The sequence below is a fragment of the Wickerhamomyces ciferrii genome, contig 00186 (assembly GCF_000313485.1).
Source record: "Wickerhamomyces ciferrii WGS project CAIF00000000 data, strain NRRL Y-1031 F-60-10, contig 00186, whole genome shotgun sequence".
NCBI lineage: Eukaryota > Fungi > Ascomycota > Saccharomycetes > Phaffomycetales > Wickerhamomycetaceae > Hansenula > Hansenula ciferrii.
This window is the reverse complement of record NW_011887554.1, coordinates 16171-41546: the sequence shown is the minus strand read 5'-3', so window position 1 is coordinate 41546 and position 25376 is coordinate 16171. Positions and strand designations below refer to the sequence as shown.

Here is a 25376-nt window from a genome sequence, read left to right as displayed (position 1 = left end):
GTCTTTATAATTAACCTTAATGGCCTATGGCTTTTTTTCAAATCATCAAAAAAAATTTCATCACCAAAATTTTGTCAGCGATTATGTAATATTTCCGCGAATGACAATTATTGATATCTACTATAATTTTAATTTGAACCATTTATTTATTACTGACAAAGTATCCAAAATCACCAAAATCAATTCTTTCTAGTGCTTTAAAGGCTCATATATCCCATTTCAAGTATCAACAGGTCATACACACAAGATGTCTTTGGTAACGGGAGCTGCTACGTACAAGAAAAAGTCCGGTATTATTACCATTTATGAAGATAGATCACCTGCCATATTGCTATGGAAAGCTGCTGATAGTGCTGTTGCAATTCCTTCAGTGGAGATTGTATTGACCACTATTTCACATCTTCAGGCAACTCCTGCAAACTCTGAAAAGATGATGTTAAAGATTATTACAAAACAAACAGAGGCTGCTGAACCTGTGAATCAAGTTTTCGGTTTCAATAATAGAATAGTTATGGATAATATTAAAGAATCATTACAACAAATAGTGGCGAGACATAAATCTGCTATCCAAGCCGCAAAGACTGCAAGTGAAAGTCCAGCTCCAGAAAAACCTTTAATCAATACAACTTTCCTTGATGATGCCTTGGATTCAAAGAAACTTTTGAAAAATCATCAATTACAACAGAAATTACTACTGGAGAATAAACAACTAATGTCTACATTCAAAGAAGCAGTCATGAATCAGGGATTAGATCCAGCTGAGTTCTGGACAACAAGAGTCCATTTATTAAGAGCATTTGCATTATCAAACTCACAAAAAAGAGGACCATATAATGTTTTGAGTACAATCAAACCAACTGCAACAAGTGATAATCAAGTCAATGTCTCGGTTACTCGTGAAAAAATTCATGCTATTTTTGAACAATATCCTGTTGTTAGAAAAGCATACGATGATAATGTACCGAGATTAAGTGAAGGTGAATTTTGGTCAAGATTTTTCAGTTCTAAATTATTCAGAAAATTAAGAGGTGAAAAAATCAATAACAATGCTAGAGGTGATTTAATCTTGGATAAATATATAAATATGGATGTTGATTATGAAAAACATGAAGATGAAACATTAGATCATAAAGTTAATAAAACTATTGATTTGGCTGGTAATAAAGAGGATGATTCTACTAAATTAGGTAATGGACCTGATATGACAATGAAACCTAATGCAGTACCAGAAACAATTTCTGTACTAAAGAGTATGAACAGGCTAAGTCAAAAAATGGTTAATAGTTTAGAACATGAATATTCAAGATCAGCAACCCCTGGAGTGGAAAAGAGTAAAGAAGAACTCGAAAATGAACGTATTAGAGAAGAGTTACTATTCAAAGACTTAGAACAACCAGAACATACAGAATATGCAGAAATTGCATTGAAACCAGAAAATGAAACAAGAGAAATTAAAAAAATCAAACCACCAACAAGGGCAGAATATGCAAATTATACTGAAAATTTGAGAACCCAAGTTGATACACCATTAAATTTACAAAGTCTTTTATCTGATGAAAGAAAAAGACATATTGAAGATGCATCATCTGCTGTTTTGAAATCTGTTAGAACTAATTCCAAACAATCAAAACAAAGTTGGCAAGTTTATCGCTCATTAGAGGAACAAGCAAATCATCAAGTCCTTGATGAATCAGATGAAACTGTTGATAAAGCCTTAATGGAACAACTAAGAATAACACATGGTACTTCTGTTGAATTCTTGAGACATTTTTGGTTACATTTTTCATCTGGAGATCCATCACAGGCAAATAATATTAAAAGTCTTTACAATAGTTTATTAAAATCTCAAGAAAGAATTAAAGTTGCATTAGAACAAATTAAAGATGAAAAATCTAAACAACAATCAATTGGTTATATGAAACCTTTGAATGAATCTTTAGCCGCGGCTACTTCAAGATATAAACAAGCGCTAAGCGAAGCAAGTACATAGAATTACTAATGATCCTACATATATATACAGGGTTTAATCACAAATGATCAATATTTATGTTATATCATCTTTCAATTTTGTACGTCCATCATTTATTTATCTCTTTGTATATATATAATCATTGAATGTTATTTGCAACTTTAAACTTCTCCCATGCAGTATTTATAACAACAAATACACTTTGTGCAATTAATTTTTGTTCAGATGTAGCATTTTGTGGAATCTTATCTGGGTGAACTTTTGCAACTGCTTTCATGTAAGTGATTTTAACCTTTTTAGGCATAACCAAATCTGCAAGATTAACTTGTTTCCAATTTGTTTCTGACCATAAGATTTCATGTAATGATGCTAATAAAGCTCTTAAATTATCTTCTTTACCATTTTTCCAAGAATTAACTTTAGCTTCAATTTGATCATTCAATTTGAATTTGTCTTCTTCGAAGTTTTGTGATGCTTTATTAGTTTCACGAATTCTCTTTAAAGCTTCACCCTCGCTGATTGATGATGAATTTGTTGATCTTGCTGGTTTTCTAGGTGTTGGCTGTGGTGCTCTTGGTTTCTGTGTAGTTTTTGGTTTAGGATTCAATGCATCAAGACAACGTCTTTTACCATCCAATGTAACTTTATTAGCAGATCCATTTTCAATCAATTCATTCCATGAATTTAAAGAATCTTGAAATTTTTCCAAATGTTCAAAAGCTTCTGCCCTTCTTTGTGTAATCTTGACCCAAAAATCTTTCATATTTTTACCATCTTCAATTTCTTCAGAAACACCTCTTGTTGGACCAATTAATGAAAGAGCAGAATCTGAATATTCAATCACTTTTTTATTTTCACCATTTTTAAAAGATGCAGTAATACAATTTGAATATGCTATTATGCTTAATAAATGACCTTTTGGAAGGGAATTCAATGCTTTTTCATAATGTTCAGATGCTGTAGTGAAATCACCTTGCTTAAAAGCTGCACCACCTCTTTCACGAAATTCATCAAAAGTTTCACGCTCAATTGATGATAATCCAATGACTGGTCTTGATGGTTTTGGAGTTGATGAAGATGGTGTTGGTGCTTTTGAACGATTTACTTGTCTTCTTCTTGATGAAGATGTCATCATATCATTTGATGATGAATTTTGTAATTTTTGAGATGCAGTTAATGGTGCACTTGGGGTTGATTTTTGAGGTAATGGAGCAAAAATATCAATTTCATCCTCTTGTTGTGATTGAGCTTGATTATTTGGTGGTGGTGTTGCTGCATGAGGTTTAGGTTCAGTTTCGAATAATAAATCTTCTTGACCTTGTTTAGAAGATCTTCTTGGTACATTTCCTGAAGGATGAGCTCTTCTTCTTGGAGGAGGTACTGGTGCTCTTCTATAATCTTCATCTTGATCATTATCTTCATTAATTCTTAATTTTTCCAAGTATTCGCCATTGATTTCTTCTGGATCTTCATCAAATTCAGATTGTCTTTTATATTTTTCAGCATCACGCATCCAAGCAGGTTTACCATCTGAAGGAGGTGGTGTGAAAAATCTATTTGCAACTTCATTAGCAAGTTTATCTGAAGCTTTAAAAACAGTTTTGGTGAAATTTTCAAAATATTGATTTGCATTCTTCATTGAATAACCACCATTATGAGGACTTGATCTTGCTCCTGATGATGTACGACTTAATCTTTCAGGTGGTAATCCAGCTCTAGCTCTTCCTTCTTGATGAGCTTTATTCATAAGATAAGAAACAGCTCCATTGATATCTGTTGGGTTTTTGGTATGTTGTAAAGCTTCATTTGCTTGTTCAATTGAAAATCCCATATCCACTAATGATGCAATTGCTTCATCTTGAGCTTCACCACTTATTGTTGGTGTTGATTTACGGCTTCTTTGCTGTGCAGGACGAGATTGGTTTTGGTGTTGTTGATGATCTCTTCCATTCCTTGAAGATCTAGTATCTTGTAAAACATCATATTGTTGATTTGAATGAGTTGGTATTGGATTCTGTAATTTTGGTTCTGGTTTAGCAGGTTGTGGAGGTTTATCAAATACTGAAAATAAATCATCTAAATTTTGTTCACTTGTATTTGGAATTGGTTGTGGTGATTGTGAATGTGATTGTTCACCAATTCTTGGAATTGATGTAGATGAAACATTTGTAGAGGAAAAATCATCGCCAAAACTATCCAGGAGATCAATTTCTGCGTTATTTCTTTGAGTTGTTGCTTGATTTGATGATGGAGTTGAGCTTGGAAAACCTTCAAATAAATCATCTGATTGATTGAATCTTTGAGGAGTTGCAGAGGCTTTGGGGGCATTTAAACCATTCTTACTATTAATGACATCGAATCCTTCAAATAAATCTGAGCCACTATTATTATTGGAAGTATTAAACCCGCTTTGTGGATTTGTAGAGGGTATTGATCCTGCTTGAGCCATTCTAGAACTACTTCTTGAACTCTCTAGATAATCAAAATCAGCCCAATTATTACCTCTAGCAGTTGCTGGACTGTTTCTTCCTCTTTCGGCTAGCGACAACTTGGAGTCATCCTTCTTCTTGGGAGCATACGCTGAGAACAAGTCAGCAAAGTCATCCTTCTTCGACATCTTGTACTATCAATTGCCCTAGATCTAAGTTGCTTCTACCCTCTTTGAAATTGTTAATTTCGTTGTTTTGTTTTCCAATTGTCATATTCTAAAATGAATCAAATCGGACACATCTACAAAAAGTCGTGCGCGTATAATTCGAAGGGAATTCACTGACATAATCACTGACTAATCCATCTCGAAAATAAAAAAAATTTTTAGGAAAAGTGAAAATTAAAGTAACAAAAAGTAAAAGAAAGCTTTGACTTGTAAAAAGTTATTATAAACTGATAACCTAAAAAACTATTATTCAAAATGCATTTAATGTACACCTTAGGTCCAGACGGAAAGAGAATCTACACTTTGAAAAAAACCACTGAAACTGGTGAAATCACAAAATCAGCTCATCCAGCTCGTTTCTCTCCAGATGATAAATACTCAAGACAAAGAGTTACTTTGAAAAAACGTTTCAACTTGTTACCAACTCAACAAGGTATGTGAGATATCATTGTTTCCAATAATGAACATTTACTAACATTTCACTTTCCTTTAGAAGCAATCAAATATTAAGAATGGACCGCTGAATTTTAAAAATATCATTCAAAATTTCAACATAACAAAAATTTACATATCATGAACTACAAGCATATTTTTTTTCTCAAAAGGCATATTAATATAATCATAAAGGTTCTAAAAATTAACTAAATTCGTTCCATATCAATTTATTTTTATTTTAAATTGTTGATTGATTTTTCTTTTTTCAAAACTTAAAATAGACTTGATTTTTGAATCTTTTGGTATAACCATATTTCTTGCTTATATTGTTTTATTTTTCATTTATGTTACACTGTATAATAATAAAAGGGATGGATTAATTATGAAATTCTGGGCTTAGTGTATTTGGCCTTGTAGTGAAATTTAGTTATCTGCTCTTTTCTGATACCTAGGGCGCTCTTCCAGTAGTTCTTTTCAACTAAAATGATTTATTTCGTGTACATCTAACACAAAACGTTGACTTAAAGTGGTTCTTTCTTATTATTTGTAGCCTCTAAATTGAACTCTGCATTTAATTGATAATTTTCCCACATTTGAGCTAACATTTCAACATCAAGATTATCCTTATTTGCTTCCTTTTCAATCTGTTAGAGTCTCAAGGCCATATCATACATCCAACTTGTAAATACATACACGTAATGAGTTATTCATAATTATGACACTTTCATTAACTCTTTCCTAGATTGTTATTGTTAGATAAACGCGTTCAATGATCGTTTATGTAAAGACAACTATTTGAACTTACAACATTGTTGATTATACGAGCCAATAAGGCATTTTGTACTTGTTCATGAGGATTTTCCATCTTTGATTATCTGTTTTTCTTGAGACTGGGTTTGGTTTGGTTGATGTTTAATTAATGTAAACAAATGATTCCTATAGATTTTTTATAAGGATCAACAAACAATCGCGAATTTTTGGTATACTACTTGAAGCTCTACAATACATCAAGATTCAAAGCTATATGATAACTAATACAGCAAACATCATATAATATATAACTTAGAGAGACTCTAGCGTTACCTATTAACACATGTAGTACATAAAAAAATACAAAAAACCAAACTTAGTGATAGTAAATAATCCCAAAAAAACCAACCTATAAAATTCCATCCAACATGAAATGTAAAACAAACCAAATTAACAAACCAAACACCGTTACCATTTCCATAGCAGCCTCATAGTTGTAACATACGACTACAACAAGTCATTGATGTACAGCATGAACTGGACAATCACCAGGTCCTTTCCTTTTAAACCAATTCTTGATACATTTATAATGGAAAACACAAAGACATTCAAGACGACCAACTTTATCACCTGGTTTTGAATCTTCAAGACATATAACACATTCATCTTCTCCTATAAGTTTTTCATCATTGTGATGTGTTGTATTTTGTTGTAAAGTTGAAGTTGAAGCATCTGAACATGAAACAACAACTTTTTTAGGATCTGGGAAAGGAATATAATAAACTAGCATTCTATTACTTCTAAATTGTTCTGGAGATCCTGAAAATTCTGCATTTATCAAACAAGTATTGATATGATCTTCTCTTTCATTTTCTGTTTGTTTTTGTAAATTTTTATTACAAATTGGACAACGTTCTCTTTCTTGATCTGAATCATCATTTATATCTATTGTTCTTTGAGTTGATGAATCTTTAATTGTACTTCTTTGTGGAACTTCCACTGGAGAAGTTGCTGTAGTCATGAAACTATCTCTAAGACTTGATTCCAGAGCTAATTGTTGAACACAAACATCACAAGTTCTATGTGGCACCAATGGAGATTCCATATAAATTTGACTAGAAGGTGTAACAACATGAGTACCTGGTTCATAAGAAGTTCTTGTATTTGAACAATCCCCACATACGACATTCCCACATTTACGACAATGATGTCTTCTGAAAAAAAATGTGAATTCTTTATTACAAAGATAACATGAATTTACTTCTTCATCTGGTTGCCATATTGGAATTTCTGATCTTGTTCTTGACGAATGGGTGTCAGACATACCTTCTATTTCATATAGTGTTTTTTTGTATTATGAGCTGAATAAACGTCAAGATGTAATATACCACAGATGAAAACCGAATCTACCAATCAATCAATCAACTTTTATCAAAACCAATACCATAAACAAACATGTAAACTTAAGCTCTTGCGACTCCGGTGATAACAAAAATAATCGTGATTTTCAACTTTGAAGGCGAATACCAGAACACTTGAATTTAAACTAGAAGAATATTGTGATCTTTTGAAAACTATTCCAGTAGAATTTTATCTATATTATGTCTAGGATAATATCCAAACCTTCTTCTCTATTTTTTATTTGATTTTAAAGAGCTTTTGAGTCAGATTCCATAGGGATTTTAAAATCAGATTCCACAATTAAGGGAACTCCGGCTTTTCAATTTTTAATTCCGGTATATTCTGATCACGTTTTTAGTCACATGATTAGGTCGGAAATAAAATAATATACATATAAAACATTTTAAATTAATTAATTATATACTACACAATTTTAAAGTTTATATGGAAAAAATACTTTTCTCTTTAGTTATCTCTATAATATACAAATATCCAATGAATTATTTTATTGCTTAATCAGAATGCATTTCATCAACTTCACTGTATAAATCACTATCCAAATCTTCAGGAATATCATTAGCATCATCTTCACTTTCATCATCACTTTTATCTTCAGCTTCACTTTCACTATCACCACTTTGTTCACCAGCTTCACCTTTAGCTTCTCTTTCTTCTTTACGTTTTTGACGACGTTCTTTCTTTGCATCTTTTTTAGCTTTTTTACTTGCAATATTTTCAGATTGAATTCTTTTTCTTTCATCTTTAATTTTTTGACGTTCTGCATGTTTGGCTTCTAATTCTTTCATTTCAGCTTTTGATTTCTTAACATTATGATGATATAAGACTTTACCTGTACAAACACCTTCTTCAATTTTAGTCATTGTTAATTTCATACGTGGACCTAATTCAGTCAATTTAATAGCCTTCTTACGAGTGTTTGGAGCTTGTTCTTCTTCTGGAGCACCAGTGGAAGCTGATGAGGAAGCTTCAGGTGATTTACTTGGTTTTTGTTTAGACAATTGTGAGGCATTATCTTCTTTAATATCAACAATACCATCATCTTCAACTTCAGAATCACTAGTGAACCCAGCACCATTAGCATAAGGATCTAAAACAAGATCTGAAACATCTGATACTTTTCCTAAATTTGGTAATTTTTTATGTAAATTATGTTTAGCATTGATTAATTTTTTTAAACTCTTGGAACCTTCAACTGGCTTAGCATCAATTGCATAATGACGTAAATCAATATGACCAGTTTCTGGATCTTTATTTATCATAAGTACTCTTTTAACTGAATTAACTTTTGTAGAATGTGGTTGAATTGGTGGGAACATGTTTTGGAAAGTTGTAATTAATAATTTTTCATGTGGTGGAGCCTTTTGAGGATTTGTAAAACCATTAAGTACTAATAAAGGAGGATTTAAATATTCTTTTGATTCTTTAGTTATAGATTTTGGATGTCTCAAGATCTTTCTAACATCTTTACAAAGAGAATAATTTTCCACTTTAAACGTTATAGTTGGACCTCTTGACATTCTACCTAATCTTAATTGTGTTGTACCTGCTTCAGATTGACTGAAAACTAATAAATGTGAAACATTTAAAGGACCAGCCATAACGACGAAATCTCTCAACTTGTTTGATTTTCTTTCCCTCAACTTCAAAGCAGTATGTGGTTGCATAACATTTCTCATATCTTTAACAAGTTGAGTCAAGGAATGATTTTTCATATTTGATCCTATTCTAAGAACCATAGAACGAGGAACTTTCCCCTTCTCTTCTTCTGAAAGCTTAGCATGAGTTCTCTTTTTTTGCTATTTCCCCAATAGTTAGTAACAGATCACCAAATTAAACAACAAGATAACATACTCTTCTTTTAGCCATCTTTAACTGGTGATAATTCTTTTAAATTTTTGTGATTTCTCTATAAATTCAAGTTTATTTAATACCTTTTCAAATTTTTTTCTTTACTAGGCCGATGACATCCGAACACCACCGGAAATAAAAATTAGTAAGGTAATAAAGAGAAAGAAAAAAAAATTTATTATCTAGCATATTTAGATCTATTACGTCAAATTTCCAAGTTGTGCTTTACACTAGAATATTATAGACAAACATGAGTCCAAGTATAGATGGGAAGATCAAGAAGAAGTCTTTAAAGAAATCAGTCAAGAAGGAAACAGCTTTAGACTTGGCTGAAAAGATCAAAAGAAAAGCTTTACTAGATAAAAAGAATAATGAATCAAAAGAATCAAAAGTTAAAGAACCAGAATCAGAACCAGAATCACAAGATGAAGAAGAATCAAAAGAAACAGAAGAATCCAAACCAACAATAAATTCATTTAAAGATCTTAAATTGATCCCAGAATTACTTGAAGCATGTCAAGCTTTAAAATTCGATAAACCAACTCCAATCCAAGCAGAAGCTATTCCTCATGGTATTGAAGGACGTGATTTAATTGGATTAGCTCAAACAGGTTCAGGTAAAACCGCTGCGTTCGCTATCCCAATCTTACAAGCACTTTGGTATGCACAAACACCATATTTCGCTACAGTTTTAGCACCAACAAGAGAATTAGCTTATCAAATTAAAGATACTTTTGATGCATTAGGTTCAGGTATGGGATTAAGAAGTGTTTGTATTGTTGGTGGTATGGATATGATGGAACAAGCTAGAGATTTGATGCGTAAACCTCATGTTATTGTTGCTACCCCTGGTAGATTAATGGATCATTTAGAACATTTAAAAGGGTTTTCATTACGTGCTTTAAAATTCTTGGTTATGGATGAAGCTGATAGATTATTAGATATGGAATTTGGTCCTGTATTAGATAAAATTTTCAAAGTTATTCCAAGAGAAAGAACCACTTATTTATTCTCTGCTACCATGACAAATAAAATTGATAAATTACAACGTGCTTCATTAACTAATCCTGTTAAAGTTTCAGTTTCTGATAGATATTCTACAGTGGATACTTTGATTCAATCAATGATGATTGTTCCAGATGGTCAAAAAAATACATATTTGATTTATTTATTAAATCAATTTGAAGGGAAATCAATAATTATATTTACAAGAACTTGTGCACATTCACAAAGAACCGCATTATTATCACGTATATTAGGTTTCAGTGCTGTTCCATTACATGGTCAATTAACTCAATCACAAAGATTAAGTGCCTTGAATAGATTCAAATCAGGTAAAACAAATATATTAGTAGCTACAGATGTTGCAGCAAGAGGGTTAGATATTCCATCAGTTGATATTGTTATAAATTATGATATTCCAACAGATTCAAAAGCTTATATTCATAGAGTTGGTAGAACTGCAAGAGCTGGTAGATCAGGGAAATCAGTTAGTTTAGTTACACAATATGATTTAGAATTATTAATTAGAATTGAAGCAATTATTAATATGAAATTACCAAAAGAATCTGTTAATAGAGATGAAATTTTATCATTACATGATTATGTTGATAAAGCAACTGCTCAAGCTATTCGTGAAACTAAAGAATTTCAAGAAACTAAAGGTAAAGGTGGTAAACGTGGTAAAAAAGATTATGGTGATAGAGAAGAACGCTAAGATCTTTATCTGAGGGTATTTTATATGTATGTGTAAATAATGTTTAATTTAATGTCATATTGTCAAGAAATTTTGATTGTACAATAATAGGTTATAAAAGAAATGAAATCTCGTTTTTCGTCGTTAAATTTATATATAATTTATTTAAATAAGCTTGTTTTTTCTATAAGTTCTTGTTTAATGTTTCCTGAACATTAAATTATAATATGATCAATCAAGGTCCTTATTCAATCTTTATTCAAAGTTAAAGTACTCATTTGACGTTCCTTTTTGTTACCAATTTTAGTACAAATCCAAGTTGATGCATACATATTAACTCTATCAATTGAAGTACCACTATGTCTTGTAGCAGCAGCATGACATTTAAATCCCTTCTTTTCAAAATTCTTAATATACCATGGGACTAAAGCAGCAGTTCTTAACATAACTCTACCACCATCACATAATGCACTATGTAAAGCATCAATTTCATTATCAACATCTGTTCCTTCAGGATCAAACCAATCCATATGATCCATTATAACTGCAATTGAAATTGTCTTTTTGGTTAAACGAGCCAAGACATTGTTTAAATAATCTGTATGTAATCTAATACCATCTAATGGAGAATTTGGTGCTTTTTTAGTTAATTGTTTAAAACCTTGTTTTGTTAAATAATCTGGACAATTTTTTGGTGAATAATGATTTTTTAAAGTTAAGTAATAAAAATAATTATCTGATGAAATTAAAGAACGACCAACAATTGGATCTAATGTATCAATAATATATTGTAAAATTGATGAATCCATCATTGCAGCTTGATTTGCTGGGACTCCAAGTGCCTTCCATAAGAAAATTGGATTACCAACAAAGATTTTACCAACAACTGCACTATAAAGAATTGGACGAATTGAATTATTCCAAATTTCCTTTTGTTCAATCAAAGTCTTAGCATTACATAATTCTTCAACTTTTGATGATAAACCAGTTAATTTGAAAACATATCTTGCTAATCTTAAAGCCCATCTTGTTGAACCTGTATCATAAAGACCTGCACCATTAATATCAAAAGTTTTTGGACCTTTATCCATCCAATATTGGAATGCATTTGATGATAAATATGGAGCTAATTTACTAATTAATAATTCTTGGAAATTTTCAATTTTTCCTTGACCAAATAATTTCCAAGTTTCTTCATGTGATAAAGTTGATAATGCAGCTAATTTTAATTCAACTAAATGACCTTGACATGGATTTAAATCAACACCATGAATTCTCTTTGGAGCGTTTGAACCTAATGATGCATAACTTAAGATATTATCACCTGCTGAAGTGATAGCTAATACTGTATCTTTTGATGATAAATTTAAAATTTTAGCATCTTCTCTTGGATCTTCCCATGTAAATGCATAAATATATTGATTTTTAAAACATTCATAATCTTCACTTAATTCATCATAATAAACTCTCCAAGTTTTTTTTTGATAAAATAATGAAGGATAAGGTAAACCTTTTTTAACATTATCTAAAGCAGCTTCTAAAGCTTTTGAAGTTGGAGCATCAATAACAGCATTTGATTTTTTTGGTTCAATTGGAGCTAAATAAGGTGATTCTGTAGCTAATTGATTAAATCTATACATTAATTGAGAATCATGTTGCTTATTAACACCTAACCAAATATAATAAGGAATTTTACCTAAAGTTGTATTATAACAATTGATTGATTTTAAAGTACCAAATTTATATTCTAAATATTCTCTTCTTGAAGGGTCCAAAAACACTTTATCACATTCAAACCAAATTCTCCAAAAAGTTCTATAAATCCATGGAACATGACGATTAACTAATCCACCTAGTGTATTAATTCTACCAATTGAAGTTGAATCAGATTGAACACCAAAATCAACAGAACAAATGATACCTTCATCAGGTTTTAAAAATTTAGAAGCATGATCAATAGCAGAATGATATAAAGGAATCATTGATAAAGAATAACTATAAGTTATTAAATCAACTTCAGAATGAGGAATTTCAAAATCACAAGCATCACCACAAATTATATGAACATTATTCCAACCATGATCTAAAACTCTTTGTTTAGCAATTTCACACAGAGAAGTTGATAAATCAATAAGATAAATAGCTTCAAAATTATCCACGATTGGTGCAACTTCTTTATCCATTTTTTCAATATTAAGACCAGTACCACCACCAATATCAATCCAAATTAATTTTTTGGAAGATTGATCAGTTTTCAAATGAGCAACTGCTAATTTCATAGCAGATTCTCTACCTTGTAATAAAACTTCTCTAGTAGTATCATAAACTTTAGCTTGAGTTTTGTAAAATAATTCTAAATTATTTTGATGATCATTATGAACTTTTCTATTTGTTGGAGTGAAAGGTTTAACAAAGCAAGCCCAAATGAATAATAAGAAGGATCTTGTCTTTTCACTTGCAATGAAATAGAAATAGAATGAAAACCCTGAAAGGATTAAAGCACCATATTTTAAAAATTGACCAAAAGTTGATTCTGGTAATTGATCCAAGTTGTTGAATAACAAGTTTTTAAAAGTATCTTTATAATAGATTGAAGAATCTATGATTGAACTCATGATTGTTGAAATCTTTGAGCCTTGATCCAAATGAACAAGATGATAACAAAAGAAGGACCCAAAGGATGTTTTATATACACATATCCAAGACCAACAACAGTCAACACGTTACACGCGTTGAACAGATCAACTCCATCTAGTAAGCTTCCACGTGTGAGATCTCCATAGTTCCTGGTATTCTTCTGACCATTGATTATCAAAGTAGTTTACCGCCAACAAAGTAAAGCATTTCATTTTCTTATTTTATGTCAAAACGTGTTTCTATGCACGTTTCCACGATTCCCACATTATCAAAAACAAATTAAAGTGACAGAATTTGAGATTGTCAAAGTGAAACACTCACATGGGCTTCTATCACATGGGATAATGAGGTAATCCATTGACATATGATGATTGTGCTAGTTGGTCATTGGATGGTTTAAAAGTGATGTTGTTGGTGATGTTGGTGTTGTGTAACTTGTTCGATATAGTTAAGAGTTAAGAGTTTATATGCTTATGATTATGTAATCATTATGTAATCGATCTTATAACTTTCGATCAACCAGTGATTCTTTCTTTTTAATCAAGGTTTCCAAGTAAAATGAATCTTGCTTTTGCCACAAATTTGTTGTCGTATGAAGAATATTTTATTGAAAATTTCCAAAAACCATGTAACAACTGTTTTACCTCATATGGAATCTATGTATCTAATGGTTTCATTACCTCATTAACTTTGAACTAGTTGATTATCTTCTTCTTATAAGTGAATATTAGTTGTTGAAACTATATTTTTAAATGAGTAGATACAATGAAAGTATATTACTGGACAAGTTATACTTTTTTTAAATATATTTCAATGCTTCATTATGTGATTATCTGAAACAATGGAATCCATTTGAATTTATTTGATATAGTATAATGTTTTTTTTGATAATTGGTGATTTGTAGAATGTTATTAAAGATCCATTAATTAATTGTCTCTTTATATATACTTTGAATTAATATCTCTATACTAATTTGTGCATTCAATTATGACTTATATATTTATTGGATTCAAATTTAAGCTCTTGTTATAGCTAATTCATCATAATTATAATACTAAACAGTTGATTAAATCTCAAAATTTATATCATAATATATACAAGAAACCACTTCAAGCTTGAATAAATACAGATCAATTAAATATAATAATAATAAAAAAAGGTAATCAAAAAAGGTATATCTATAGACTTGTTCTAATAATATAGTAAAGGCTCAAGAGTTTATATGTATATGATTATGTAAGTATTATGTAATTAGTTTTTGTTGATTTTTCAATTTTTTCATTTTACATTGCAATTTGCAACTTTATTGTACCATCATATTTTGAATTGAAAACGTATTTATACATTGGAATTTGAAAAGTAATTCCACCCGTTCCATTCTGTGAAGCATCTGTGTAAATAAACAGTTTTTTTGGGGTCATATTGGTTTAATTCAAAAACAAGCTAAAATTAAGCACTGCTTTGAATCCATTCCCCTTCCAAAGGATTAGCTGTTGATTAAAGCATCTAATTTTTAAAGAGGTGAATATAATGAAGTGTCTTAAAATAACAATTTATATGCTTCTCATAAATATACTTTAATGTTTCGATATGTGATTATCTGGAAATATGGAATCCATTTGAACTCATTTAATATATAATGTTTTTTTGACAATTGATGATTTGTAGAATGTTATTATAGATCCATATAGTCACTCTATATACTATATAGTCTTTGGATTGGTTTCTATTTGTGATATGTGAGCTATGTATGGAAGTAAATCTGGGCTCTTATTAGCTATTTCAAATTTCAAATTACAGCTTAACAATAATTCATGAATCTATAAGCTGATTCATTATAATACTAAACAGTAGGTTAGATAGCAATATAGTTCAGAATTTAGAATTATACTAAGTAATTTAACTAACAATAACAATCAAAGAAAGTATACCTATAACATACAATCATAGATTATAGTTCTTAATTATTTGACATCTTTTTTATCTTTAAAATCAATATCTGGGGAAAGAAGTCAAACACAGTCAAGCATCTTACTAAGCCAATGGTACTGCATTATGTAAGCAGATTTATAAAATTGTGAAATATCTTTATTTTGAATTGTTTAACAGGGTTTAGTAGACCTTTTGTATTGGATTTGACTATTTATAAGTATTATATAGCTAATAATTCAATTATCTTCCAATTTTAAGGCATATAATTGTCTTTTGGTTTTTTAGTTTTAAAATTAAATGTCAATGTAATAAATTTTATTTAAACTTTCAATTGTTAAAACTCAAAATTTTCCAAATTTTAAAAGTTTGAATTAAAGCTTGAAAATAGGCTCATTATAAAAATTAAGATCCACTGATAATACTAATGTATTTAGAATACTATTGTCATATACAAACTTTCCTTATTATTCTTCTCCAAATAATCGTGGTGACTCGGATTTTTTGCTGCCAAATTATTTAAAATTCACGGATTTAACTTTTTTCAGTACAAAAACCGGAGTTACGTAAAAATTTTCAGATTTATTATGCACTGATAAAAATTATTCGTATGGCTATATAAATAAGATCGTTTGACTTAATTTCTTATCTCTTATTGTTTTTTCTGTTAAAACGGCTAACAGCCCAAGGGTTCAGCTCATAAAACATCATAATGTCAGATTCAAACCCATTCAAGTTAAAGATAAGGAAACTTATTCATAAAGTTTCAACAAAAGATGGTATACTAGGTGATTATGATTATAAATATTTATTCACTCCACAATTACCATTTATGAAGAAGAATAAAGTTACACAACCTTTTTTCGGTTTAGATTCAAGTATGCCAATTGTTTTAGGTTTCATCTTGGGTTTACAACACTCTTTAGCTATGCTTGCTGGGATTATTACACCTCCATTAATTGTATCATCATCTGCATATTTCACAACTGATCAACAACAATATTTAGTTACAGCTTCATTAATTGTTAGTGGATTTTTATCAATGATTCAAATTACAAGATTCCATATCTATAAGACACCATATTACTTAGGTTCTGGTATGTTATCAGTTGTTGGTTCTTTGGTGTTATTGTCGTGGTACAAAAAGTTTTACCATTAATGTATAAATCTGGAATGTGTCCAACCTCGGAAGATGGAACTTATTTACCTTGTCCTGATGGATATGGTGCTATATTGGGTACTTCATGTGTTTGTGGGTTATTAGAAGTATTTATCTCATTCATCCCACCAAAATTCTTGAAAAAATTATTCCCACAAACTGTTACTGGTACTGTTGTTTTATTAATGGGTATTTCTCTTATCAAAGCTGGATTTGAAGATTGGATTGGTGGTTCTGGTTGTATTGGTGGTACATGTCCATCTGAAGGTGCACCACATGCATTACCTTATGGAAGTGCTCAATTCATCGGATTAGGGTTTTTAGTTTATATTACAATTGTTATATTTGAAAAATGGGGTGCACCAATTATGAAATCATGTTCAGTTATCCTAGGTTTATTAGTTGGTTGTATCGTTGCAGGTGCTTGTGGATATTTTGATAAAACTTCAATTGATGCTGCACCAGCTGCAAGTTTTGTTTGGACTACAACTTTCAAATTAACAGTTTATGGTCCTGCAGTTTTACCAATGTTAATTGTTTATGTTGTTTTAGTTATGGAAACTATCGGTGATTTAACTGCTACTGCTGAAGTTTCAAGATTAGAAACCGAAGGTCCATTATATGAATCAAGAATTCAAGGTGGTGTTCTTGGTGATGGGTTCAATTCCATAATTGCTGGATTATGTACAATCACTCCAATGTCAACATTTGCTCAAAATAATGGTGTTATTTCTATAACAAAATGTGCTAATAGAACTGCTGGTTATTGGTGTTGTTGTATCTTGATTATAATGGGTATTTTCACAAAATTTGCAGCAAGTTTAGTTGCAATTCCAAAACCTGTTTTAGGTGGTATGACTTCATTTTTATTTACTTCAGTTGCTGTATCAGGTTTGAAAATTATTTCAAACTCTCCATTTACAAGAAGAGATAGATTTGTTTTAACAGCTTCTTTATTACCAGGTCTTGGTTGTATCTTGGTTCCAGATTGGTTTGAAAATGTCTTTACTTATTCAGGTAATAATCATGCATTAATTGGATTTTTAGATGCTATAACTGTTATTATGGAATCAAGTTATGCACTTGGTGGTATAATTGCTACTATTTTAAATTTATTTTTACCACAAGTTTTGGATTTTGAAGAAGAAGAAGAAGAAGATAAAATTCAAAGTGATTTAGATGAATTAGCTTTGGATGATTATGTTCATCAATATGATGATGAAGATAAATTACCTGGTAAAAAAGGTTCAAAAACTTTAGAAACTACTTATGAAGCTTCACAAATCGGGTCTGATAGTAGAAATTTATCTTCATGAGTTAAAAAGTTTGAAGGATTGATTTTACATGTATATATAGATATAATATTTGAGTGTGTTGAGTTTTTTTTTGTGTATTATATTAAATAAAAGTATAGAGTTTTATAGAGAAGTTTAAAATTATTGATTTGGTGTAAAACTACAATTTATAAAAAAAATAATTATATAATGTCGTATCTCGTTAAATTAGAAAGAAAACACATATCATATCACAATTACTGGTTTAATTTCCTTTATTACGTGGAATTAACTTAATTTTCTTAATATCAATACCAAATGAACTTGGTGAAGCAGATGGTGATGATCTTATACTTAAAGCTTCTGAATCAGATCTTTTCCTAGGTAATGAATTAACAACTTCTGGTGATGAAGATCTTGTAGATCCTGTAGAGACTTTACCTCTACTCAATAAATTTGATATTTTGGAATTCATTTGTGTTAAAGTTGGTGCAGCTGGTGGTTTAGGATTAACAGGGACAGTTGCTCTAGATGGTCTTGGTAAACTATAGGCATTTATACTTGAACCTTTTGGTGTTGATCTTGATTGATGTGTTTCTAATTTGTTTAATCTTTCTTTCAAATTCTTATTTTCAGTTTCTAATTTATGTTGGTTTTTCTCCATCGAATGTTGGTTTCTCTTCATTGATTGTATTTCCTCTATTAAAAGTTCAATTCTTGGATCATTTTCTTTTTCCACCACTGGAACTGGTTCAGGTTCAGGTTTATCATGTTTTCTTGATTCAAACTCTTCTAATTTTGTTTCTAATTCTTTTAATGTTGAACTAATTTCAACAAATTTTCCATTCAAAAAAGTATTATCAAATTCAACTTTCTTCTTCAATCTAGCATCAACCCTTGATATTTTTGTTTCAAGTTTTTCCTCTATATGTTTTATAGTTTCATCATCTATATTATTAACTATATCATTAACAGTTTGAACTTCAGGACTTCCATTTGGTTTTGTATCTTGGATTGATTCAACTTTTGTTTCCAAATTCTTTAAGCTGGTTTGTAAACTTTGTAATAACTCCAAATTTGATTGATCTTGTTCTTTATCCACTTTCAATTCCATTTTTTTTTGTAAATCTGCAATGGTTTCCTCTACAGTAGACTTGAACTTTACCATATCAGGGTTATTAGGAGAGCTCAATTTTGTTAACAGTTCACTTAATGGAGCTTTACATTTATCAAACTCCTCCTGTAGTTCATTAAATAATTTAGAATTTTCTGTAAATTTATCATTCAAGTCCTTGAATTGCAGTTGAAAGTCCTTAAACTTTTCATCATCATTTTGTGATTCAACAATCTTAACCAGTCTTTCTTTGACCATCATCACTGCATTTCTTAAACTTGTCATTTCTCGTCTTGTAGAATCTGTGACAGAGTTTTGAATAGTTACTGAATTTGTAAACTGATCTTGTAAATTTTTCATATCTTCTTGAACTTTTTCAGCATGAGCCGTGTGTTTGTCATCTTCTTTTGAGATATATGAAGTAAGATCACTTCTTGAAACCAGTTGTAGATTCCGTAATTTTAAATTATGAATTTCTGACTTAATAGAGTCTTGGAATCCTTTGAAAGTTGGGAAGTCAATCAGCTGTGAAGTGGCTTGGTCGACGAAATTTTTTAAATTGGAAATAATTTGATCTTTGTTTTTCATTTCTCCTTGAATAGATCTAATATGTTCCATCTGAGTATTTAACCTTTCAGCTTGAAGATTCTGTACTTTTTGTGCATCATCGAGCCTTGTAAATATACCAGTATAATTATGTATTATTCTGTTAATATGATGATCTGTTTCAGATTTAATCTCCAATTTTAAAGCATTTATATTTGATACTAGAGTCTGGATAGATTCACCTATTAATTTCTGCCCATTTTTAATTTCTTTGAGTTCACCTTCACTTTTATTAACTTTGGTTTCCAACTCTTTATTATTTCCCAAAGTCTCTTGAATCTTCGCAACATTTTGCTTCCCCTGTTCTTCAAACATCCTCAGATTGTCTATTGTACTCTGTGAGAGACGATGGAAATTCTCCTTGACATTCTCTTTGATTTGCTCAATTCTTGTGTCAAGTGATTTTTGGTTTTGTGTGAGAGCTGGGAAAGCCTCTACTAATGAGGATATGAGAATTTGAGATTCCGTTAGTGATACCATTTTTTCATCTATAATTTTTGTACTTTCAGAAATTTCAGAAAACCTGTGTTCAAACAAATCAATGAAGACTTTTGTTATTTTATCATCATCTGTTCCATTTGATTCTATATTATTGTTTGAATCCTGTGATTCTTTTTCTTTAGATACGGATGAATCAACAGATCTTATAGAAATATCTTGATTTTTGTCAATTGAATTTTCATTATCACGTTTTTCCAAAAGTGTTATCAATTTATCAAGTGCTGCTTTTAGTTCAATTGACCTATTATTAATACCTCTGAATGATTTCAAATTAAAGTCCAGGTTCTTACCCCAAGTTAATAGATCATTTCTAAGGACAGGGTCCGTTATCCGGTTGCTTAGATCTTTCAAGTTTAAACTACCCGAATTGTTAGTGGATGAAGGGCCATTATGCAAGTTTGTTAAAAGTTTTGTAGAATCAGGTAGGTGTTGTTGTTCTCTCTGAGACTGATCAAGAAGCTGTTGTGAATTTTGTGATTGTTGACTATCTTTAGATTGTTGTGAAGTACCATTAGAACTTGAAGTGGCTTGAACTTCAACCCGAGATGCCAATGTCAAATTCCCATCATCAAGTGCGTTCAATTGGGTAGATTGTGTAAGTATATTTGGTTGTGAATCTTTTGAAATAGATATTGATTCTTCTTCTTCATGATCTCCAGAATCTGATGAATCTACTGGAGGTGAACTATCAATATGTTGACTAACTTCAGGATTATGTGCAGTAGTCTGTCTTGAACCAGCAGTATCAGGACTAAATGCCACAGTCTCTAATGAAAAAATTCTGTCAACCCTTTGAATAACACTATGATGTTGTGTGAGGTTTCCTTGACGTAATAATGTAAGATCAATTTCTAATAGTTCAAGTTTGGTGAAAAGACTTGAATCTTGTAAATCTGAAGTTGTGAAATGTTTGAATTGAGATATTAAAAGTTTCAGAATCAATGTATAAGCCGTTATTGATGTTATAATAGAGGATGTATTATCTTGGACAGCTTTTTTGATATTTGATTTCATTAAATTGTTCAAATACTTTGTCAATAATTTTTCATCGAATTTGATATCATTAATTCCATTAACCAAGACAATCCATGTAGTATAATCTATAATTGTGGATATAGCAAGAGGACTTAATGGGCTTTGAATATCAAATAAACCTGGTAGCTTGTGTAGAACATTGACCAACGTGGACCTTCTTTCAACAGCAGCTTCCGACTCTTCAACTTCATTAATATATGTGGCCCTGGGTATTAAAGTATTAATCTCAATAAGCTCCTCTGCAGGCGTGTTGTTTGAAGGACCCGCTGACGAGACCAAGTCCTTTGGCTCTCGTTCCATGGTGCTTTGAATGTACACTGAAGGTACTGTGATTGTCCTCTGAAGGTGTCTTGATAGTACAAGTTTGGTGTTTTTTTTTGCAGTGTTGATGTTTTGATTGATTCATAAACAAAGCTTTAATTTTTTGGTTCGCGACATTTTGGCGCGTTTAAGGAAAATTATCAACACATTGGAAACCGTCAAATATTCAGTGAGAAGAAGGTCAATCGCAGCAATTGTTTGGCAGAAAACCATCAAAAATGACACAGGAATCTTACAATTTCAATGATACGTATGTTTTTATTCAGTTTTACTTCTATAATGGACTTCAACTAACTTTGAAACCCAGTGTTTATATCAGAAATATAAATGAAAAAGTATCAATTAACACCATAAAATCCAAACTTACAGAAATATTCGATAATTATGGTCCAATACAGAGTATAACAGCACATAAGAACGTTAAAATGAGAGGACAAGCGTTTGTGTCTCTTGAGAGTGAAGAAAAAGCTCAACAAGCTATTAAGGAATTGAATGGAACTCAATTATTTGAAAAAAAAATTGAAGTTTCATTTGCAAAGAGTAGTTCAAATTCATCAGTGGAAAATAAATTAGTTGAAAAAGATTATAATGAGTATTTAAACAAACGTAAATTACATAAGGAAGAACTTGATAAGAAGAAAGAACAAGAACCAGTAAAGAAACCTAAAATTAAAATTGAAAACTTACCACCAAATAAAATTCTATTGGTTCAAGGATTACCAAAAGATGTTACACAAGATGAACTTGTGGAAATATTTGAAAAATATAATGGCTTTGTTGAAGTTAGATTAGTTGCAGTAAGAGGTGTTGCATTCATTGAATATGAAAATGATAAAGATGCTATACCTGCTAAAGAAGGAACAGCTGATTTAACTATTAAAGATACTAAACCTATAGTTAATTTTGCAAAGAAATGAAATGACCCGTTATGAAAATAGAATTAATCGATATTATTCATGTTATTTGTTACTTGTAGAGTGTTACGTATTGTAATATATTATTATAAACATTCATTAAATCAATAATACATGCAATATTCCTTTATATTATTTACAGCTACTATATTCAGACGAAATTTTCTTTCTTTCTTTAAAACACCAAAAAAACAATCCTATTTACCCAACATAACAGTTCTCATACCAGTGATTAAGTTTTCTTTACTTTCACCATTAATTTCAGCTAATAATCTTTCATAATATTCTGGATGACCTTTTGGTTTTAATAATTTATCACCTGGATTATAATAATCTCTATATTGATTACTATTTATACTTTTCAATGATTTGATTTGTTGTAAAATATCTTCTTCTGTAACATGTTCTTCTTTAGTTAATTGTGGTTCTTTAATAGAATATGGATTTACTTTAGCAACAATATCTGAAATAGATGCCTTTTGATTGTTTTCTGGATTTTTCAATCCGGCTAATGGTCTATATCTATAAAGTTGAACTTCTTTCAAAGATAAAGTTGTCAATCTTTCTTTTGGAACAGCATCCAATAGTTTCACAAGTGTTTTAGCAGCTTCTTTAACAGACATTTTCTATGATGTATATGGCTTTGTTGAATATCAAGATGATGATAGTATTCAATCTTGTCTTATTTATCTGCAATTGTATAGGCCAAAATTCTTTTCTGCCAAAAGAAAAAAAAATAAAAAAAAAATTAAATCGCGATGTGGTGTACGGATGTAAAAAAGAGCATGTATAAGTACAAAGTTTTAATTTAAATAATGACAAAATAAGTGAAATATTAAAAAACTATACAGGAAAATTAACTAAAAAATTTATTCTTCGTCAACTTTAGTTTCAAATGGTTTAAGATCTTTAGTACCTTCTTCCCAACTGATGTTGTTATAGGTGATTTCTCTAATAGCTTTAATAATATCTTTAACTTCACCTCTAACTTGTTTAGTTGAATCTCTTTCTCTTAAAGTAACTGAACCATCTTCAACGGATTCGAAATCAATGGTAACACCGAATGGAGTACCTAATTCATCGTTACGAGCATATCTTTTACCGATGGAAGCACCTGAATCATCAACTTTGAATGGAATTTGTTCTTTTCTTAAAGTTCTTGAAATTTCTTTAACAATTGGTTGTAATTCTTTACTATTTGATAATGGAACTAATAAAACTTTAGTTGGGGCAACGATTGGTGGGAATGATAAAACAGCTCTTTCAGTAGCTTCAGCTCTTGACCAGAAAGTATGTTCAAAAATTGAATAAATAATACGACCAATACCAAATGATGGTTCAATAACATTTGGAGTATATTCACGAACATGTTCAACTTTAGTTCTTTGTTCAATAGCAATGAAAGTGTTATCTAATTCAATTTGATCTTCAATTTCTGGGATTTTAAAAGTAATTTTACCATTTGATGATAATTCTTCTTTTAATTTAACTAATTCATCTTGAGATCTTGAAGTTAACCATTCTTCAACTAATGGAGCATTTTTTCTGAATTTTGGACCAAATTTCTTTTTTTCTAAATCTAATTCATATTTAGTAACAGTAATTGGTTCATCTAATTTTTGTCTAACAACTAATTTTTCTTTAGTTTTATTAGCATGAACAGTTAAATCATAAGCTGATCTATCAGCACAACCAACACATTCAACCCAACCATATGAAGTTTGTAATTCAGCATCCCAACAATCAGTAGCATAATGGGCCATTTCATTAGCCATATGTTGACGGAAACGACAACGTTTTGGATCAACACCAATTTTAACTAAGAATTGATAAATTCTAGCAATGAAATAACCTAAAGTTTCATTATCAACTAAACCAGATTTAACAGCTTCACCAATAGTGGTTTCAATTGGAGTAGTTGAACCAGATTCTTGAACAGTACTTGGTAAGAAACTTAATTTAACATCAGAAACTTCATGGAATCTTTCATGTTTTTTATCTTCTGGATCAACAAAATGTTCAATTTCAGCCATTAAGAATTCACGAACTCTTAATAAACCAGCTCTTGGAGAAATTTCATTTCTAAATGATTTACCAATAGCAGCTGAAGCAAATGGCATTTTCAAATTATTGAAATCATATAATTTATTGAAATTTAAAAATTGACCTTGAGCGGTTTCTGGTCTTAAATAACCTTTCAATTGACCTGATGGACCAATAGCAGTTTCAAACATTAAATTGAAAGCTTTTGGTGCTTCTAAAGGTTCACCAGTGACTGGGTTACCAATGTTATATTTAACCATTAATTCACCTAATTGATCACCATTATAACCATCAATTTTAGCCAAGACTGATTCATATTCTTTAACAACTTCATCATCTAATTTAACAGCTTTAATTTCCTTAACTTTCTTCTTACGTTTTTTCTTATCAGCATCTTCTTTAGCATCAGAATCAGCATCAGAAACTAAACCTCTAGCTTGTTTATCACCTTTTAATCTACTTTCTAAAACTTCTTCAACTAAATGATCAGCTCTGAAAATTTCACCAGTTTTCAAATCACGACACATATCATCAGAGAATTTATCAACATGACCTGATGTTTTCAAAACTTCATAAGGAGTTAACATGGTTGTATCAACTTCCAACATATCTTCTTCCAAGACGAAATGTTTTCTCCAAATGTCAATGACATTAGCTTGGAAAGAACAACCTGGTGGACCATAATCATATAAACCTGAGACACCACCGTATATTTCAAAAGCTGGTGCAAAGAAAAAACGACGTTTTAAAACATTTTCTAAATTCTCACGAGAGAATTCAACTTGTGCAGCGTTTCCTGACATTTTAGTAGTAACTTTTCTTGATTTAACCTTTTGGAATTGATTAACACTTGAAGAAAAAGTTCTCTTAACAAATAAGCTGTTGACCTGAAATTTGGTCAATGATAAAGCAAATTGGCGTAGAATTGTTGCTCAAAAGAAATTGAACTTTCAAGTACCTTTCAAATACTGAATTGTTTAAACTTTTATTTAAATTTAATTGAAATGATGATTTTCGACCACTTTTTTTTTATTGACACTATAATTTTCAATCAAAGTGGTCAGAA

The 25376-nt window shown here is 30.4% G+C and overlaps 11 protein-coding genes across 11 annotated transcripts; 4 read left to right on the top strand and 7 right to left on the bottom strand.

Annotated features, from left to right (window-relative positions):
* Positions 1 to 247: 247 nt before the first annotated feature.
* On the top strand, positions 248 to 1990 carry TFB1 (TFIIH/NER complex subunit TFB1; the record flags this gene model as incomplete). Its single annotated transcript, XM_011274590.1, has 1 exon — positions 248 to 1990. The coding sequence occupies one exon, from the start codon at positions 248 to 250 to the stop codon at positions 1988 to 1990; it is 1743 nt and encodes a 580-aa protein (XP_011272892.1).
* Positions 1991 to 2108: 118 nt separating this feature from the next.
* SWA2 (auxilin-like protein SWA2) lies at positions 2109 to 4586 on the bottom strand (the record flags this gene model as incomplete). Its single annotated transcript, XM_011274589.1, has 1 exon — positions 2109 to 4586. The coding sequence occupies one exon, from the start codon at positions 4584 to 4586 to the stop codon at positions 2109 to 2111; it is 2478 nt and encodes an 825-aa protein (XP_011272891.1).
* Positions 4587 to 6327: 1741 nt separating this feature from the next.
* PIB1 (phosphatidylinositol-3-phosphate-binding ubiquitin-protein ligase) lies at positions 6328 to 7134 on the bottom strand (the record flags this gene model as incomplete). The annotated part of the gene is made up of 1 exon (XM_011274588.1): positions 6328 to 7134. The coding sequence occupies one exon, from the start codon at positions 7132 to 7134 to the stop codon at positions 6328 to 6330; it is 807 nt and encodes a 268-aa protein (XP_011272890.1).
* Positions 7135 to 7723: 589 nt separating this feature from the next.
* On the bottom strand, positions 7724 to 8944 carry SSF1 (rRNA-binding ribosome biosynthesis protein; the record flags this gene model as incomplete). Its single annotated transcript, XM_011274587.1, has 1 exon — positions 7724 to 8944. One exon carries the CDS (start codon positions 8942 to 8944, stop codon positions 7724 to 7726), a length of 1221 nt encoding a protein of 406 aa, XP_011272889.1.
* A 386-nt stretch (positions 8945 to 9330) lies between these two features.
* RRP3 (RNA-dependent ATPase RRP3) lies at positions 9331 to 10797 on the top strand (the record flags this gene model as incomplete). Its single annotated transcript, XM_011274586.1, has 1 exon — positions 9331 to 10797. The coding sequence occupies one exon, from the start codon at positions 9331 to 9333 to the stop codon at positions 10795 to 10797; it is 1467 nt and encodes a 488-aa protein (XP_011272888.1).
* Positions 10798 to 11024: 227 nt separating this feature from the next.
* Positions 11025 to 13391, bottom strand: BN7_4828 (class I SAM-dependent methyltransferase; the record flags this gene model as incomplete). The annotated part of the gene is made up of 1 exon (XM_011274585.1): positions 11025 to 13391. The coding sequence occupies one exon, from the start codon at positions 13389 to 13391 to the stop codon at positions 11025 to 11027; it is 2367 nt and encodes a 788-aa protein (XP_011272887.1).
* A 2664-nt stretch (positions 13392 to 16055) lies between these two features.
* BN7_4827 (nucleobase:cation symporter-2 family protein) lies at positions 16056 to 17818 on the top strand (the record flags this gene model as incomplete). Its single annotated transcript, XM_011274584.1, has 2 exons — positions 16056 to 16440; positions 16536 to 17818. 2 exons carry the CDS (start codon positions 16056 to 16058, stop codon positions 17816 to 17818), a joined length of 1668 nt encoding a protein of 555 aa, XP_011272886.1.
* Positions 17819 to 18041: 223 nt separating this feature from the next.
* On the bottom strand, positions 18042 to 21332 carry BN7_4826 (Myosin-11; the record flags this gene model as incomplete). The annotated part of the gene is made up of 1 exon (XM_011274583.1): positions 18042 to 21332. The coding sequence occupies one exon, from the start codon at positions 21330 to 21332 to the stop codon at positions 18042 to 18044; it is 3291 nt and encodes a 1096-aa protein (XP_011272885.1).
* A 239-nt stretch (positions 21333 to 21571) lies between these two features.
* MUD1 (Mud1p) lies at positions 21572 to 22270 on the top strand (the record flags this gene model as incomplete). Its single annotated transcript, XM_011274582.1, has 1 exon — positions 21572 to 22270. One exon carries the CDS (start codon positions 21572 to 21574, stop codon positions 22268 to 22270), a length of 699 nt encoding a protein of 232 aa, XP_011272884.1.
* Positions 22271 to 22464: 194 nt separating this feature from the next.
* CBP6 (Cbp6p) lies at positions 22465 to 22890 on the bottom strand (the record flags this gene model as incomplete). Its single annotated transcript, XM_011274581.1, has 1 exon — positions 22465 to 22890. The coding sequence occupies one exon, from the start codon at positions 22888 to 22890 to the stop codon at positions 22465 to 22467; it is 426 nt and encodes a 141-aa protein (XP_011272883.1).
* A 246-nt stretch (positions 22891 to 23136) lies between these two features.
* On the bottom strand, positions 23137 to 25113 carry GRS1 (glycine--tRNA ligase; the record flags this gene model as incomplete). Its single annotated transcript, XM_011274580.1, has 1 exon — positions 23137 to 25113. One exon carries the CDS (start codon positions 25111 to 25113, stop codon positions 23137 to 23139), a length of 1977 nt encoding a protein of 658 aa, XP_011272882.1.
* Between the last annotated feature and the right edge of the window lie 263 nt (positions 25114 to 25376).